Source organism: Eupeodes corollae, chromosome 1 (genome assembly GCF_945859685.1).
Source record: "Eupeodes corollae chromosome 1, idEupCoro1.1, whole genome shotgun sequence".
In the NCBI taxonomy this organism is placed as follows: domain Eukaryota; kingdom Metazoa; phylum Arthropoda; class Insecta; order Diptera; family Syrphidae; genus Eupeodes; species Eupeodes corollae.
In genome coordinates, this window is record NC_079147.1 from 5335232 (window position 1) to 5354418 (window position 19187).

Genomic DNA, 19187 nt, shown 5'->3' on the forward strand with positions numbered 1-19187 from the left:
CTAAGCAGCGCGCGCGAATTTTGTTTCGCCGCTCGCTCATAGCGTGGCCGCTTTAATGTGATTTCATATGTTTTATATTTTTTTTTCCGCTCAGCCGCTTACTGCTTGGCAGCGGCCTAATGTGTCCATATTTTCAAATGTGTCCATGTTTGCAAATTCACTGAGAGCGTTCAGTATTTATAGCTGCCAAATAAACTTAACAACGTAGCGTCGTCAAACTTCAAACTTTAGCTTTAAAAACTTGGTACTCTCTACCATAGTCTTTCTTTTAAACAAAAACCGCCATCTGTATACAAGGTCGGGTACTTCTGGGACTACTCTCGTATGTGTAGCATAATTTTGGACGTGTTACTTAGGATATGTTGCGTGCGTCAGTTCCAATCATAAAATTTCTGAATTTATTATTTGGGCATTTCACCCTAGACTACAATGCCACAATGTTTAAAAGTCATAAAATTAGTTGACCTCGAATTTCATTTTGAAAAATATGTTATGATTGTGAAACTGTTATTTTCCAAAACATCTCTTTCTAGATAGATAGATAGATATATGTATTTGTTTATAAGCTTAGCTTTTACAAATTGACTGGCAATATGTAAATATTACATTATTTCATAAGGTAAGTGCAATATAATTTTAATTCATCTAACAGAACAATAAGGTAAGATATGAAGCAACAATTATAAAAAAAATAAAAAAATAATTACTTTTATTACTTAACCTGAAACCTGGATTTATCATTCGTTAAGGATAAAAGCTCTTAAGTTAAGCGAGTTTCTAACATATTTATATATATTCAGTGCAACGTTTTGATCTTCAACTTTCATTATACTATTCATGTCAGTTAAGTTCATAGGGGATAGGAAGTGGTTTCTAACTGCATTACAAATTGGGCATCCTAAAAGGAAGTGTTCAATTGTATCATCTTCATATGTATTACACAATGTGCAAATGTTCATTGGGTCAAATATATGTCTATCACCGTGTATAAAACTATTCTGTGGGCATATCTGTTAGCGCACCTAATTTGCGCTAAGACTTTATGCACGTATGGTTTGCAGGATGAACCAAGCAACTTCTTTAAAACTGAAGTTTGAATAACTTCAATTTTGTCTCCAGCTTCCAGACCCCATATCATCGCACAGTATAGTAAAGTCGATTTAATTGTTGAATTATAAACTTTGATTCTTCCTTAACAGTTTTCCATGTAAGGGCTCCTCATAGCTTTTTCGGTTACTGCTGCTTCTGCTTTTCCCTTGGTTTTGAAGACATTCATGGTTTCATTCCAAGATCCAGTTCGACTCAAGGTTATTCCCAGATATTCATAGCTATCTACATACAACTTCAATTGAGTCTTTTTTATATGCAAATATTTCCGGGCATGATGATATTTTTCTTTTTGCAAAGTTTACTATTTTCGATTTTTCAGTATTTAATGTCATATCTTTTGCTATAAAATATTTTTCAAGTGATTTCAGAGTTTTTCTTAAATGAAGCTCAGATTGAGCGAAGACAGCAATATCGTCGGCATATGCTATCAGGATAACATTTGTTGTTTCCGAAATGTCTATTCCTGTAAGGCCCTCGATTCTTAAGAATTCTTCCAAATCATTTATATAATATAAGTTAAATAGGAGGGCACTTGATGGATCACCCTGTGGAACACCCTTTGTGACATTCGCTTCTTCTGTTAGGCCACTTGTTGTCTTAATAGCTATTTTGGTTTTCACATATATGTTTTGAAATGTATGTATTATTTTCCCACTTGCTCCAATGGATCTAAGGTGAGTCCATAGCTTATCGTGATTCACACTTTCGAATGCTCCTTTAAGGTCAACAAAGACTACAAAAAAACTTCCTTTCTTTTTTGCAAGAGTAATATCTGTGATTGCACTTAGGATAAAGAGGTTATCAGCACAACTTCGTCCTTTTCTGAAACCGTTCTGGAATTCAGGAATTAGTTGCTCTTCTTCTGCCCGCTCTTGAAGCCTGTTTGATAGGATTTGGGTGTAAACTTTCATCAAAGCATTTTCAATCGCTATAGGTCCATAGTTCGTTGGTAGAGATTTATCACCTTTTTTAAATATCATTGTAATGTCTGCTCTAAAAATGCCTGATAGGTTTCTTTCTTCGGCTTTGAAAGAAAGAAAGTAAATATTCACACCATAGGTTTGGTAGATGCTTAATGAACTCGTTTAAAAACCTATCCGGACCCACGGATTTATTATTGCGCAGCCCAAATATAACTGTTATAAGCTCGTCGATGCTTATGTCTCTATCAAGAAATGGATGATACGTATCGGCAAAAAGTCTATACACTACCTCATTGCCACTATACATATCCTGGAGGTAATCGTCCCAAACTTCCTTCGTAATATGGTTTCGAGCAATAGAGTTCGATTGGATGCTTTTGATTGCTCTCCAAAAATCTTTGGTGTTTTTTGTGTTTTGAAGTTGTTGTGTTAGGTCCTTATTGGATTGCTTTTTAGCGGAGTTCAAGGTTGATACGTATAATTTCCTGCTGGAGATGTACTCTGATCTTTTGTTTATGTTATTAGGGTCTTTTCGATAACTTCTCATTTTCTGCTTCATTTCTCGTTTTTGCAATCTGCAATCATTATTGAACCATTTATTCTTTTGGAACATTGGTGCAGTACAAATCTTATAGTGTTTCATCATTCTTCTGCAGCATGCTTGATGTTTTCGAATATTTGTTGGTATCCAATTGTATCTCCATTCATTTGTAAACTTCCAGCTTTGGCTTGCATACACAAGATGTAGTTTTCCGCTACAGACGTATTCCAAACTAGTTTGCAAGTTGAGAATATATTTGGAGTAATAACTTAATAACTTACAACTCTAAACAATTCCTATGTGCAAGTGCTGTTTTTAGGGATGGAGGGGACCTACAGTTTTAAGCCAAATCCGGAAGGCTAATTCGAGTAAGCGCTTTTCATGACAAGAATTACTCTTGTAGAATTTGTCAATTCCTTGCCAGAGGCAGTACCCGTAAAAAAACTTAAATAACATAGACAGGGATCGAACCTTTAACTTCTAGCATGACAGTATAACGAACTCATTAAAAAATTTAAAAAAAAAAACTAATATCTTCTCCATCGTTGAAGCACACAGGACAACCATAAACGATCATTGGCCGTATGAGGGCCATGAAGCAAGCTTCCTTCACTCTGGGATCAAGTGACTGCTGTAAAGCAGCCGTTTCATCAGAGCGAAGGCTCCTCTGGGCCTGGTCAGAGAAGCATGTATATGTCTGTCGAAATATAAATACTGATCTAACCAGATACCGTTGGCCCTATAGCCAACGGAGTCTGGAACAGAATTGTCCCCGACTTCTGGACATTTATTTTCAGTTTCCAGTCGTCGCAATATCGCTGAATCTTGTCGAAATCACACTGCAAGAGAATTCTTATAACCTTAACCTTTCGGGCCGTTCTGTACGCAATTAAATAGTAGGCGTACGCAATTGCCTTTGTAAGACTAGCTGTAAGATCGCTGGTGTAAATGCTGAAGAGAATCGGCGAATTCACCGCTTCTTTTTGTAGATTGTTTTTAATTAAGAATGTTGTGGTAGAAGTTGCATTGCCACTTTTGACAATAATCTTTCTACCGTTAAGCATATCATAAAGTATCTTCAACAATGGTTTGCATATGCCAAGCCTGCTCAGTTTAAGGTAAAGACCGTCTAACCATAATGTCAAATGCCTTTTCCACATCAACCAGAACAGCATCTGTGCATTGTTGTTTTGATTTATTCCATTTGATATCAGAAACGAGTTTAGACGCAGCATGAATTGTATCATGACCCGCCTTGAACCCGAACTGTTTATGCGGAATTATTTTGTTGTCCGCAGCCCACTTAGTCAGAGCCCTATTGATGATATTTTCAAAAAGAAGAAGATCTATCGACCGAAGATTTGACGGGTAGTCCAACGCACTAACCATCATGCCACGGGTACGACAAATTCCAATTCTAACTATCGCGACTTTAAAAGCAGAAAGAAAATGGAATTTTTTTCAAACGAACTTTAAGTTTACGAACTACAAAGCAACTAGGTACTACTTGTAACTAATAATTTTAAAATGATGCCTGATAAATCCAAAAACCAATCATTGGTTAGTGTTTATTATGAGGAATGTCAAATTAGACAATCTTGCTAGTATAGATGATTATTACAAGCAAAAGCACGTACAATTGTACAATAGAAAAGCTTAATTAAAAACTTAATTTATTCAACTACTTAACAATCTCGTCACACAAAATTAACTAAATTACTCAAAAATCCAGCTGCCACAATATACCGTGCTGATGCAGTAAGACTCGATCTTATCTTAGAGCTTCCAGCACTATTCGCCCTTAGTTCTGCCATTCGTTCTCGTTCATTAGTCCATGCATAAATTGTTTTCTCGTGTTTTCGCCTAAAATGTTCGTTTTGCTTAACCCTCGATCCGATTTTCAAATCTTCAATTTTGGCTGTTTCTAGGAAATATTCTTTAATATTCGCCAAAAGCATGAGAAACTAACAAAAGAAAAGAAATTGTTTATTAAACAGAATTTATCATAAAATATCAAAAGAAACAAACCTCATCTTTTTGTCCATTATCTTCAGAGACGAAGTTTGCGATACGAGTCAGTGAATACTCGACAACGCTTGAAGTTTTAAACAAGCTTTTGTAGTTTTCTAGCATGAAATGCATTATAACTGGCCTTGAAATGTAATTCGAATTGTACAGAAACGAAACGTATTGCATTTTCTCAAATTCGCTCATAGCATCAAATGTTGAGTTCTCTCCCAGCAAGAAGTCGAGGAAGTATTTGATGTTCTCCGTGGATTCTATGCAACGAATGGTATAAATGATGTCGTCATATGTATCCGAGCTTGTATTAGGTGAAACCATTTTGGCCAAGAGTTGTTGAAATTCGTCAGTAGTACTGTGCTTGATACCCTGGCACAATATAGTATCTCGTGCACTGTTGTTTATTTCCTGCCCATTGAAGAAGAGGTCCTTGGCCAAATTTTTGGTGTACTCGAGACATTCAGGTAGATCAACGGTGCAAGCAACTTCGAGAATCTTTTCGGTGGTTGCCGAATATAAGTCCGTATCTATAGACAAATGGACTCTGTGAAAAACGTCACCAACTGTGTCACGCACAAAGTCCTTAAACGTTTCAAGGGCAGTGCTTCCATGCAGTTTGGTTACCAAATCCAAAATCAGATCACACGCACTATTCCACGGCATGAATTCTTGCTCGTACTTCAGATATTGCAGTGCTGCAAGTACCGGATTCATATCGGCAACGTCCTTGTCTATGAACTCAGCTAGATCCCGGAACAGCAATGCTCGGTTGAGCATATGAATCTTCTGGTAATCGGTGTTGAGAGCCTCCGCTATCAAGCCCAAATTACGGTCATCATAATTCACAAAGAATACTCCCGTCTGTTGTTTGTTAACTATCAACCACTCATTATTCGAAATATTCAACCTGATATCCTCAAGGCTGACAGTTAGTTCCTTATGAGGTGGCAGAATGTAGTTCGTTTCGGTATGATCAAAATCGGGGTTGGAAGCTGTTGCAAAACTCAACGGAATTGACCATTGTTCGTCTAGCTGCCTGCTGTTAGATCTTTGGCGAAATGTTATCGTTCCGTTTTCATAGTTTCGTATAACTGTTATCATAGGTATTCCTTGGTTAAGGGTCCATGCACGCATTATGGACGCGATTCCCTGGGAATTTTTGTAGAATATATTCTGATCGTCCTCATCGATGGCGGTTTGAAGAGCTCCAAACAAGTCATCTTCATCTGCTACAGAATATTTACTTTAAAACAATAAATCTTGCTTAGGTTTTCATATATAGTAAGACGATTAAGAGAGTTATCATTTTTTGGATATGTATACCAAAGCTTTTATACTTACAAGGTAGTTAGAAACAAAGCAACTCCTTTGATGAATGTCTTGAGACCAATTGCATGGTGAAACATCTTTATGACACTGGCAGCTGCCAAGAAAGTTAAAAAGATTAAGAAAATACTATTGGTAAGTTCTAAATTGGATAAATAAGTAATATGTCTAAGGTCACTCATTATGTGGTTTCAAGTTGTCAGTGCTGGCATTTGACAGCTGTCAAAGTCATTGGAATGCCATAATGTTAGTTAATTGGTTGTCATTTACTTTAATGGATTCGTGTGTACTTCAGTACAATGCAATGACTTACATTTCTGATAGCAAACTATGTCAAAAGTGGCTTTAATATCGGCTTCCTTCTCCACATACTTCGTCATGGAATGAGTTACTGGCCATTGCATAATTGTATTTACCTCCTTTTGTATAAAATATTCTTTTACTTTCCATTCGGGATGTACCTGTAACATTTTAAAGAAAAACACTTTAAAGTTAGCCACAGAAAATGTATATGAATTTGCAAGTAATATTTCATGATGATAAGTTTGTTACCAACTCGGTTGTAATGTAGCCAAAATACGTAGCGAATCCCTCATTAAGCCATGCATATGTCCACCATTTGGGAGAAACCAAATTACCAAACCATTGATGTGCAATTTCATGATTTTGAACTCCAGTCATTTTGATTGTGGCAAGACTAGCAGCTCCATCTGTGCTTGAGATTAAGTTCCTTTTGTTGTACGTTATAATTCCCCAATTTTCCATTGCTAGACCATATGTTTTGTCCAAAGGGAAATGGTCTAACTTTGGCAATGGATACTTGATGCCAAGATAATTCTCCAGGGCCGTAACAGATGCGATGGCATTTTTGAGTGCTTTCTTTCCATGGTCTTTTGATGAGTGTGGGGGAAAAAACACCCTGTGCTCAATACCATTCACAAGCTCACTGATATGTTCATAGTTGGAGACAACAAATGCAATTAAATAAGTCGACATAATTGGGGTTTCTTGGAAGGTTGTGGTTGCCATTGCACCATCAGAACTGTAAAAGTGTTTGGGAAATGCAAAATGTATAAATTGAAGTTAATGAAACAAAAAAAACTCGAAATTCATACTTTAAGATGGGTGTTCCTTCTATGGGCATATTTGACAACGCCGTATAGTTATTGCCGTGCGTTACGCTAATTTTGAATTTAGCCTTGAAAGCTGGTTCATCGAAACAAGGAAAAGCCAATCGAGCACTTGTCGGCTCAAATTGTGTTGAAGCAAGAGGTCTGTAAACGATTAAGAAAACAAATATTATCAAATTATACAAATTGTGTAGTGTTTAAAATAATATTATACATTTTAAATCCATCTATGTCTTAAATAATAAAGTAATTAACAATTAAGAACGACAGGCATCATTTGGCTTAGAAGATTTTTACGAATGAAATATTTGGGAAAATCATTTGGAAACAGGAAAAATCTAAAATTGATGACTTGTTTGAAAATTTATGTGAAATTAAAAATTCTCAGCGGAAGACTCGGAAGTTTCGGAGATACGAACAACAATTTCATTTTTGTGTACGAAATTTTGAATTTTATCGCAATTTTATTTCAATCGCCAAATTTATCTTGATTTTTTGACTTCGTTCCCGGTGAATTTTTGTAAGCGTTATTTTCGAAGAAGAAACACATCAATAGAAACAAGTGTCATTAACAATACACAATATTTTTTTTAGCAGTAATTGAAAAATTTTAGTTACGCCTTAAAACTGCATGAAAATAGTTCTACGCATACTAAGTCATTATATAAAATCGATTGAATTAAGCAGCAGGTTGAAGTCCGGTGTAACAGTTGACAACCAGGAGCAAAAGATTATTTCAAAGGAGAGATTAAGGTGGAAAAACGTGCTGCAAAGATTGACGCACATAATTTTGTACTTGGCGAAGAATAACATGGCGTTCAGAGGTTCATCCGATAAGTTTTTATAAGAAACAATGGGAAATTCTCGGGCCTTGTGCAATTGTTGGCTAAGAGAGAGGTCCGCTATCAACTGTTAGAAATATACAATGCTTTGGTTTCGTTAGCAGAGAATTGCAATAAAGATGCTGTGACTTCACACTTACCAACCACTTTGGCAGAACAAATAAAAGACTTCATGCTTTATTGTTTCATTAGTAGTTTGGTATAACGTTCTTTTTGAGTTTAATATTTCGAGCAAAGCAAAGTTGTGGAACATTCTGCAAATATCAAAATAAATTTAGATAATACAAAACTAATTCAACATTGTTCCCTACTTCAAAAAAAAATTGTTAGGTAACTCAAAGTCCGATATAGATGCAGTTTTTTTGTTCAGTGAGATTTTAAGTATACAACATTATATCGAAGATACTAAAACAACACCAGTCGAAGTTTTGAATTTTATTAAGGAACACAACTTTTAGAAATTATATCCAAACATTTGGATTGCTCTTTGCATTCTTTTAACCAAACCAGTGCTGTTGCCAGTAGAGAAAGGAGTTTCTCAAAACTAAAACTTATCAAAACGTATTTGCGGTCAAGTATGTCTCAAACAAGTCTGACAAGCTTGGCTTCGCTGTCGATTACAAATGAAATTTCAGAAAATATTGTTTTCTCCAGTCTAGTCCGAGAGTTCGATGGCAAAAAAACAAGGAAAGCAAAGTTTGATTTTTTGGTAAACAAGAATTCGTATAAAATCTTTATAAAACAAAATTTATCAAAAACACAAAATTTAAATACATATATAAAAAACTCAGAATAGAATCTTACAATCAAATAAGAATCTTAGCTTCTGTTTAAAAAGAAAAATAGATTATTTCTTTAAATTAGGCTGTTGTTATAATAAAGTAAGAATAAAAGGATTGAATGTTTCAATCGATGGTGAAATAAATTTGATTTCTTTATGTGTATTTGTTTTTGACGTTTTTGAAGTAAAAGAAAATCAATATAAACAGAAAAAAATACAAAATAATTATTAATACTTTAGCTCTCAACATTGAGACGAACTTAAATAATGCGATAAGAATATTATACAAATATTACAATCGATGGAAAATCAAACTTAATGCTGACAAGTTCCAATCCATCTTTTTCACAAGAAAAAGAAAAGCTTGCTATCTCCCAAGCAATAATTTGCAAATTTTAGGTAGACCGGTTTCTTGGGACAATCAAGTGAAATATTTCAGTATCTTGATCTTGCTGAGAACAATTTGGTTAATGAACTTAATAATCAAAATTAAAAATTCTATTTTTGTTTGTATTTTTTTTTACCTGTGATATATATGTATTAATGTAAACTGATTTATAAATGCATGTATTTATTAATTTAATTATTATTTATTTATTGTTTCTTTGTTTATTTGATTATTTATTTATTTATGTATTTATTTATTTATTCATTTATTTATTTATTTAGTTATTTATTTATTCATTTATTTATTTGTTAATTTTTGCTTTGCTTATTTATTTAGTTACTTACTTATTTATTTTTTTATTTATTTACTTAGTATTTTTGTTTAAATTATTTTTAACTTCCCATAGGAAGTTATTGTAATGGGTCCGATTTGTCAAATTGAAAATTTTGACATTTCTCGACGTTTCAAGGTCCCTAGAGTCGAAATAAAAGATTTTTAGAAAGATGTCTGTGCGTGCGTGTGTACGTACGTTTTTACGTCCGTATACGTCCGTACGTTCGCGACGTTTTTTTCGTCGTCCATAGCTCAAGAACTAGAAGAGATATCGACTTCAAATAAATTTTGTTATACAGATAAAAAGGCAGAAAGATGCAGAAAGGGCTCTCAAGAATATTGCGTGGGTGGTTTTTTTACTATAGCAGTTTGAAAATTTTGGTTAACCCTAAATATCTTACGAACCAAAAACGCTAGAGACTTGAATTAAATTTTATATAATATATTGTAACATGATACCAAACAGGTATATTTTTTGAAAAAAATCAATAAAACGGTTTTTTTTTTAAATCAATAAAACTGAAAAAAATAAAATGCACGACTGGGTCGCACGAACTTGCTCCTGCATGCTAAGAGTATGTTTAAGAAAGTACTTATATAAGATTTTAAAATATTCCTGTAAAATAAGTTTGTCTTCAAAGATATAAACGCCATTTGATTTGTCTCAAAAAATTCCGCGCGATCTTTGTATATGAAAACCATAGTACTCTCATGAGCCGAAACTTTTAGGACGACAAGATACCGATGTCCGATACCGAGTCGTTGGCGTTAGTATCGAAAGTGGAGAAATTCAGCGGGAGCGAGAGAAAAATATTATTTCCATTTCCATAAGCAGCCAGCAGAATGAGGGAGATAATTAATTTTCGATCCAAAAAGTCTACACTTGTATATGTTTTCACATAAAGAGCATCCATATGAAGGTTCATGAATTTGTTTTTGTTTTATTTAGGTATATCAATGCACTTTATATAACAAAATGGCTTAATATTGTATCTAATAAGGGGATGAAACAAACTTTTGCATGCTTACGTCAGCTGTTTAGGATCTTTTAGCCATTTTTTTTTTATTTACATTCATAAGTCTGCTTTTACTTGGTTACGATCTTTGTATATGAAAAATGGTTTCTATTATGTACAAAGCTACGATGCGATTCATATAGGTTCAACTTGTTCCTTCAAAGCTTTTTTCCTTTAGATAGCTTTATTGTAATTTCATATGAGAAGAACCAGGATGGAAAATAAATAAGATAAGAAAGAGGCAGACCATGAATGTTTAAATTTTAAAGCGATCGCCTCCTATTGGTTGTGTAGTTAGGTAGTTAGGTTAGATAGATAAAGCCATGTTAATGATGATAATGAAGGAATGTTATTGGTAATTGGAAGGTTCTTACTACATCCCAATCCCATTTCTCATTTCCTATAAGTTTTCAGCGCAAACATGGAGTTATTAAATTCAGTTTATTTTTTTCGTTAAAGTTTAAAAGAAACAAGTATAGGAACAGGTACAAGAAATTGCTATTCATGTGTTGTTTACAGTCAGGCTCTTGGGCGTTTTGGATTTTAGTTATGAAGTGATACGTAAGCAGTAGTTGTAGAAGTTGTATGCACGTAATACCTTTATAAGTAGGAAGGTATAATGTGTATACGTTTAAAAAGGGATTCTAATAGAAAATACTCTTTCTGGCCCGTTTCTTTAACTTGTACTAAGTATTTATTGTTTTATTTAGGCAGAGGCTAGCAAAAGAATAATATTTTAAAATCTTATATACAAAAGTACCAAGATATTACTTTTTGATAGACACTTTAAAATAGATTGTTGATTAAACATATCATATTCGTTAATCCTATGCAGTGGCGCTACACGGCTATAGTTGGTATTTACAATAGTTATAGTTATAAAAATACATTAATAACCAAATGCATTAATTTGGATAAAAGATAGGAATGTAATTAAAATTTTGTCAAAATAATTTACTTTAAATACAGTAAAAATAATTTAAAAAAAAAATTTTTAAGATTCAAAATTTTACCTGAAAAATAAGTTTGTCTTCAAAAATTCAAATGCCATTTTATAAATAAAAAAACCGTTGATTTTTCAAATTATTTTTTTGAAAATCGTTAAAGCGGTTTTTTTTTAAATTATTTTTTTGTATATAAAATTTTTCAATTTTGTTTTAAAAATATTTTTGGTACGCAGTTGTTTAGAGATTAAAAATATACGCCTTACATTTGAATTTTGTAAAAAAATGTTGGCCCGTTTTTGAGATATTGAGTTTTGAAAAAAAAAATTTCAATGTTTTTTTAAAAATTCAAACAATTAAAAATTGCTCTTTTGATATTCACATATTGTTAAGGCAACATAAGAGCTTATTCAGAAAAAAAATTATTGAAATCAGTTCATAAGTTGCTGAGAAAATTAAAAAACAAAATAACGGTTCTATGAGCGGCACCATTCCTGAGCAATACAAAAATATGTTTTTCTTATTAAAAGAAGCCAAGTTAAGAAATAAAATTTTAGAGAAAATTTAAGAAAAATCTATCGGTTTGTTTTTGAGAAAAATCGAATTTTCGTTTTTTGACCAAAAAAATTGTATGTGTATTAACAGTGGCCCTGTTAGTTTTGATCTAAAAAAAAATGAAAAAAGCGCCTAACGCGAATCTGCTGAAAACCTTAACTTCCAGGTTTGAACTCAATCGACACAATGGTTTAGGCTGTAGGAGCGTGGACAGACAGACAAAACCGACCGGACGGAATCGCGGGACCCACTTTTTTCGACTTCTCTACCATCGTAATATCATGTTTGATTAAAATCTCGAGTTCGAAATTTTGCACGAATGCAAAACTTGCTATATAATTCCTATATGTCACAAGTAAAAATTTGTCACCTCCAAAATTTTACGACTGAAATATAATTTCATCTCTAAAACAATTTTGTGCAACGAAGAATAATGTTTTTGACATCTGATAAAATTTTGAGAAAAATCTAATTGACAGTTTTTCTTATAAAAAAATAAAAATCTAAAAAAAACATTACTCAAAGTTGGTAAAAATTGAATATCGATTCAAATATCTTTTCAAAAACTTGAAATTTAGGCTTCAAACTTATTTTATCTTATAAGAAATATTTTTTTCAACATTTTGAAGAATGTTGAGAAAAATCGAATTGACAGTTTTTTTTACAAAAAATAAAAACCTAAAAAAAAATTTATAAAAGTTGGTAAAAATTGATTTTCGACTCAAATATCTTTTCAAAACTTTGAGATATTGGCTTTAATTTACTTTTATATTTCAAAAAATCTTGTTGTCAACATTCAGTTAAAGTTTGAAGAAAATCGAATTGACAGTTTTTTTACAAAAAATAAAAACCTAAAAAAAAAATTTATAAAAGTGGGTAAAAATTGATTTTCGACTCAAATATCTTTTCAAAACTTTGAGATATTTTCTTTAATTTACTTTTATCTTTCGAAAAATCTTGTTTTCAACATTCAGTTAAAGTTTTAAAAAAATCGAATTGACAGTTTTTTTTACAAAACATAAAAACCTTAAAAAAAAATGTATAAAAGTTGGTAAAAATTGATTTTCGACTCAAATATCTTTTAAAAAATTTTATATATTGGCTTCAAAGTAATTTTATCTCATAAGAAATATTGTTTTTAACATTTGGTAAAATTTTTAAAAAATCGAATTGACAGTTTTTTTACAAAAAATAAAACTCTAAAAAAAAACAATACTAAAACTTGGTAAAAATTTACTTTCGACTAAAATAGCTTTTCAAAACTTAAAAATATTGGCTCGAAACTTATTTTATTTCACAGAAAATATTGTTTTCCATATTCAGTAATTTTTATATAAAAATCCAACAGTCCGTTTTTTTTTATAAAAAATAAAATCTACAAAAAATAGTACGCAAATTTGGTAAAAATTGATACGAGTACATAAAGACAAACTTTTAAGCAAGACAAATCGACAGACGGGATGGGAAGTTATCAGTGTGGGTCGCATCCCAGCCTCTTTTTTATTTATTTATTTTATTTCATTCTATTTATTCAATTATTTACATTATTATGTAATTTATTAAATATTTATTCATACTTATTGTTAACAAATTATCATTTATTCATTTATTGGTTCATCTGTTAACCTGATAGACTTCATACCCTTACTATTAGCTTTATGATTTTATTATATTCTTACATTAAATTGAGGTTTTTATTGTTTTTTCCTCCGGTAAAAATTATATAAACCGTATTGATAATTTATGAAACTTATATACATACATGATACATTGTATCAAATCACTATATTGTAAAATGTGCGGTAACAAACCATTGTAAAATTTAAACAAAATCAATAAACTATCTAAACTATCTTATTATTAATACTGAATTATTTAAAAAGATGAATGCATGTTCGTATTGCTAACGTGTAACTTAGTGGCTGAATATATTAAAAATGTTAGCATTGCAGAATTACGAACAATTTTTCTTTTAAGCATACATTCTACTTTTTCATCAATTTGCAATTTCATGAGTGAGATTCTAATTCTGGAGAAGGAGGTTATATATTTTTGTAATTGAAAGAAAAGGAGGCAAATATATCACCTAGGGCACCAAGCGGGCCGCGCCTGACTAGTGGTAAAAATTTGTAAGACAAACCATTTCTTTCTTTAAGAGAACTCAAAATGAATAAAACGAAAAGCCAGAACAATAAGAAACCGACTAATAAAAGCAAGTCTTCCTGATAAAAGTCCACGAAAAGTGCCGTTTTTGAGTAAGAAAAACGAAAAACGTTATTCAAAGAGTTGTATCTGTGAACGAACACCGTTCTTATTGGAATAACGTTTTGAGGTCGGATGAAAGGAAGATCAATTTGTTTACTTCCGATGGAAAAATGTATGTGAGAAGACCAAATAAACAAGTAGTTTAAATCAAAATACACAAAAAAGACAGTGAGACACGGTTGTGGGATTATAATGATTTGACGGTACTTTGCAGCATCTGGTGTATGCCCAACATCTTGGAACAAAGATAAGATGTACGCTGGGGATTGTTTCCATGTTATGCTACTGTTAACTGAAAAGGAGTGTCAATGGAATGGGAGTTCATGCAGGACAATAACCTGTAGAACCCTTACAAATTGGCTAAAATACTTACAACAAAACTTAATCAACGTTATAGAATACCCATCACAATCCTCCAACCTAAACCTAATTGAGCACCTATATGGGGTATCCTAAAGTGAAGGGTTGGATATTGTTGAACCAAAAAAAAGGGAATGGTCCTTCAATCCCGTAGAGAAATGCGCAAAATAGGTGAATTCGAAGAGGTGAACTTTGGAGGCATTTATGAAAAATAAAAGTGTCACTTGTAAATACTTAAAGACTTTGAATTACTTTAACCATTAAGTTACTTTCTCCCTATAAAAAGAGTACCATTTTAATTGTCTTTCTATTATTTTTTCCAAGATGAAAAAACATAATAATCATAAGTCTTATTCTTATCACTATTTTCCATTATTAAAAATTATTCTTTTTCAATTAATAAAAATCTATTATATCTATCTATCTATCTATTTATATTTTCTACTCTTCACAAATACCCTTTTAAGAGTTAAAAAGAATAAACACCAAGACTATTTATATTATTTTGTTCATGACTGTATATTAGTTATTGACGAAAACGAACTAAGTGAATCCGGAATTTTTGAACTTTCTTACTACGCCAGGAAATGCGGACGCATTTCGAAGATCCAACTTAGCTGACCCTGACACTTCATTAAGATACAGAATAAAATCTGAAAAATACTTAAAGGTAAAAAAAAGTCAGACAACTCTTTCATTTAAGCAACGAAAAGACAAACAGTTATATTGGCAGCAAGGCAATCATACTGGAAAGTATATTTCAGAAATGCTTATCAATATCATTGCTGAGTTTCGATTGACCAACAAAGTTCACATGGTTATACGCGACAATGCTTGTAATATGTAGTTTGCCATCCGTCTTGGAAATTTGCACCCATTGGATGCTAGCTCATAAGCTTCAGTTGGTAGTTCATGACATTATATTCAAAAGCGATCCCATGATGGAAATAATAAAAAAGTCGCAAAATTGTCGAACATTTTGAAAGAAGTGAGCAAGCTTGTAGACACCTTGATTCAAGATGTTGGAACACGCTGAAATAGCACGTATCTAATATTGGAAAGGCTCATGGAACTTAAATACGTGTAAATTTTTGAATGGCAGAACGCGGTGGCTTAGTAATACCAGGAGCAGAAGAATGGGTGCAAATAAGATATTTAATATCCGTTGTTGATTTAAAGGGAAGTATTTCACCAGTAATAAAATCGTAAATATCAAGGCAAAAATATTGGAATTATTAGAACAGAACTGATCTAATAATTCCAGCGTCTAGCCCATACAATAATCTAAGGACCGTAGCTATAAAATGTTTGTCTGCTCCACCCACTAGTTTTAATAGTGAACAACTGTTCAGTGCTACCAGACAGAAGATCAAATTTGAGTGGTTAAAATGTTGACAAATTTGTGTTCTTACCATACAACATTAGACTCTTTGATTTTAATAGGTAATGTATTGAATTAATATTACTAAAAAATATTACTAAAACTCAATTTTATATTTCTTTTTTCTTTAAAATTACTAATTAGTTATTAGTTTTTTTTAATTTTATTTGTCTTTTGTTTTTAAGAAATACATTTTAATACAAATAATATCAATATCCTATTGGATACAATAGGATACCTTAGGCTTTGGGCGAAGATTTTCTTTTAGCCTAATAATTTGGCTTCGGCTGAAAATAAAACTTGGGTCGGACACTACTTGCCAATATAAGAAAACAATCAAATTTTTTTTAATAGAAAATGCTATGTAAAATTAAAAATTGGTATTGTATGTCACATACAAACCAATTTTAACAGCAAAATCTTTTTCATACAGTATTCTGAAAATATGCGATTTTGTGCATAGATAATTCTTTTTATAAAGTATGGATTCAGTATCATTTAGTTTTTAACCCTTACCCAACCAACAGAACCCAACAAAAGAACACAATGTTGATCAAACATAATTTTTAAATACAATAGTTCTACCTTTTCATTGTTACTTCATTAAGATTTCTTCGACATTTTTATGTAGCTACTCTATTTCTGTTAAGAACTCATTATCAACTATTAAAATCCTAATTTATTTTCTTACAGATAAAAATAATATTATTAAGTCACACTTTCAGTGACGCAGATTTATAGCTTGCCCAGCTGGCGCTTAAGTACCTTATCGCGTAAACGATGTTAAACAACTAAAGCTGAGGTGGATTTTGACTTTGTTTGGAAATGATAAAGCTACACGCTTATTTACTGACTGTATGTGGGTAAATAGTTTTTATTATTAGAAAACAATTGGAAGATATAGAAATATATTATACATAATTCTGACCGACTTACATCAGAAATTAAATTTTTCTTGAAAAAATGTATTAAGTCGTTTAAAGAGTTTGAAAAAAAACCATTCTAATTTTTTTTAAATAAGTAGCAACTGAAAAATTCTAAGATCCCACGATTAATTATCAATCATGTCGACTTGAGTGTAGACACTCGTAAAAACTTCCCCAGAAACATATATTTTCCTTTTAGACCTCTAACCTTTGTTTACAGATAAACTGGTGTAGAAAACAGTGTTTGTGTGAGACAATAACTGATGACAAAAAATATTCAGCTTGATGTTAATGCATTTTGAAACATACTTTGACGAAATATTAAATGTTAAAGGCTTTTTAGTAAGATTCGAGAATTAAAGAGCTCATTTTAAACGAATGTATAGAAACCACATATTTGCCAGTTGAACATTTGATTAAAGTTAAACTAAAGTTTCTTCTTTAACTTTAATTAATTTGCTAGATTAATCGGACTGCTAAAGGTTCTGACATTCAAATTATTAGGTTTGTTTCACAAATCCTATCCAAGAAATGCTTTTTAATTATTCATTTGAAATATGAGGTCAATTATGGCTCCAAATCAGTTTTGCAAGAGCAGACCTTCACTTGATATGCTATTCATTAGGGGCCAGTTATAGCTATCATTGAAATCGATCCGGAACAATTTTTGAATCGATATTTGAAGCTGTTTCTCTTTGATTAGAAATGAAATTTCTAATGATCGCTATAAACGACCTATCAAAAAAATTCCAATGTATGTTTTCAATGATGAAAACCAATGATAGCTATAACTGGTAGGTAGGTACAACATTTTAAGATTGCTGTGAAATTGTTGTGGGGTACTTTCGAGAGGTCTTGAAATAAAAAACATACAAAAGTATAAAATCTTAAAGGTGTTGTTACACATGTAAACCCGGTACAGACAATTTTAGTTTGTCTAATGCATCAATGTGTTCTTAAATCTTGACTTCTTAACTTATTCCTGTTTTTTAACTATATGATTTGTTTGTTTTTTTAATTAGATAAAATACTAACTTCTACTTTTCACTTAATTTTTTAACTTATCATTACCACAAATAGAAAACAATCCGGAAGGGTTTAACAGATTTATGTTAAAGCTAGATAACAGTTTACAACATATACTACCGAAACGAATTTTTTCTCACAAAATTGGACTTTTTACAAACGCTTTGCAGTTTTTACATCAGGTATTATACACAAAATGATTTCCGGTTTTGAACTTTTTGAATGTATTAAACAAAATTGATTAGATAGCAAGATTGGCTCAGCTTTAAGGCACATCAATTCCACTGTTCAGGGTATCTCTGAGTTGTTTTGTTTTTATTTGCCATCAAATTTCACACACGATAACGAAAAACACACAATTTTGATTTGATCACGGACCTTGATTATTGACGCCTGTTTAATTGTTTTTATACATAAGTAGACTCAAGGGTTTCTTATAAAATAGAAGTCATTTTTTGCTTTTGCAAATATTCCACTACCTACATAATATTGTTCAGCTCGTCCGAATAGGTTGTTCTATAAAATCCAAAATGCTTCAGCCGGATACCTCCCAGAAAAAGTATCTCCAAACGATACTTTTGACCCGTTTTCAGTTCGATTGGTGAAGATATTATCAGAAAACTTGTCAAATTTTCGGTCCTATACGGGACATTCGAGAATAACTGATTGTTGTTTAAATCTATGAGATTCACAATGACATCTTCGAAATCTTTGGCATGGAGGACAATTTCGTCAGTTGTGTTATTGACGCCAAGATCAATGGTGACATTTCCGGTATATCGTAGAATATCAAGATGAATATGCGTAGTGATGTGCAGATGGTATTTTGTGGGGAAAGTAGTGTTGGGCAGACGTAGTGGTGGATATTCGACATCATCATTCGTGGATGATGTCAACGTGGATTGAAGTTGGATGCAGAAAAACGCGAAAACCGCAATTTGTAATCGAACGAATGTTTTTTGAAGCCACATGTTTGCACTATGATAATGAACTGAAGACTGTTTTGTCTAAAAGTCCGACTCTTTGAGTGTTCACCCGAATAATGGCGTCCGCCTATCTGAGCACTGATAAAAATTACACTCATTTCAACCAACAACATAATATTTATAATATTAAATTATTGAGAGCTTGTGATAGCATATATCAATAATTTTTAACTCAATTGATAAGGTTGTTTATAGTGACTCCTATTTTTCGTATAGTAAATAAATCAAGTCATGAGTGCTTATGTCATAGCATTGCCAGGTAAAAATATTTTACTTGAGAAGTACAAATATCCTTATAAAATAAAAAAGGAAGTCATTGTAAATTTATCAAC

General features: G+C 32.0%; 1 protein-coding gene across 1 annotated transcript in view; it reads right to left on the reverse strand.

Moving 5' to 3' along the window:
* The window catches only part of LOC129942349 (uncharacterized), a 41268-nt gene extending 22380 nt beyond the window's left edge, over nucleotides 1-18888 (reverse strand). The window contains exons 1-8 of the mRNA XM_056051224.1: nucleotides 18353-18888; nucleotides 7038-7196; nucleotides 6475-6964; nucleotides 6236-6383; nucleotides 5938-6019; nucleotides 4603-5839; nucleotides 4274-4538; nucleotides 1413-1714 (exon numbers count right to left, since the gene is read on the reverse strand). Of these exons, the coding sequence (XP_055907199.1) occupies nucleotides 1413-1714; nucleotides 4274-4538; nucleotides 4603-5839; nucleotides 5938-6019; nucleotides 6236-6383; nucleotides 6475-6964; nucleotides 7038-7196; nucleotides 18353-18840 (3171 nt within the window). The 5' untranslated portion in view covers nucleotides 18841-18888. The remainder of the gene's footprint in view (nucleotides 1-1412; nucleotides 1715-4273; nucleotides 4539-4602; nucleotides 5840-5937; nucleotides 6020-6235; nucleotides 6384-6474; nucleotides 6965-7037; nucleotides 7197-18352) is intronic.
* Between the last annotated feature and the right edge of the window lie 299 nt (nucleotides 18889-19187).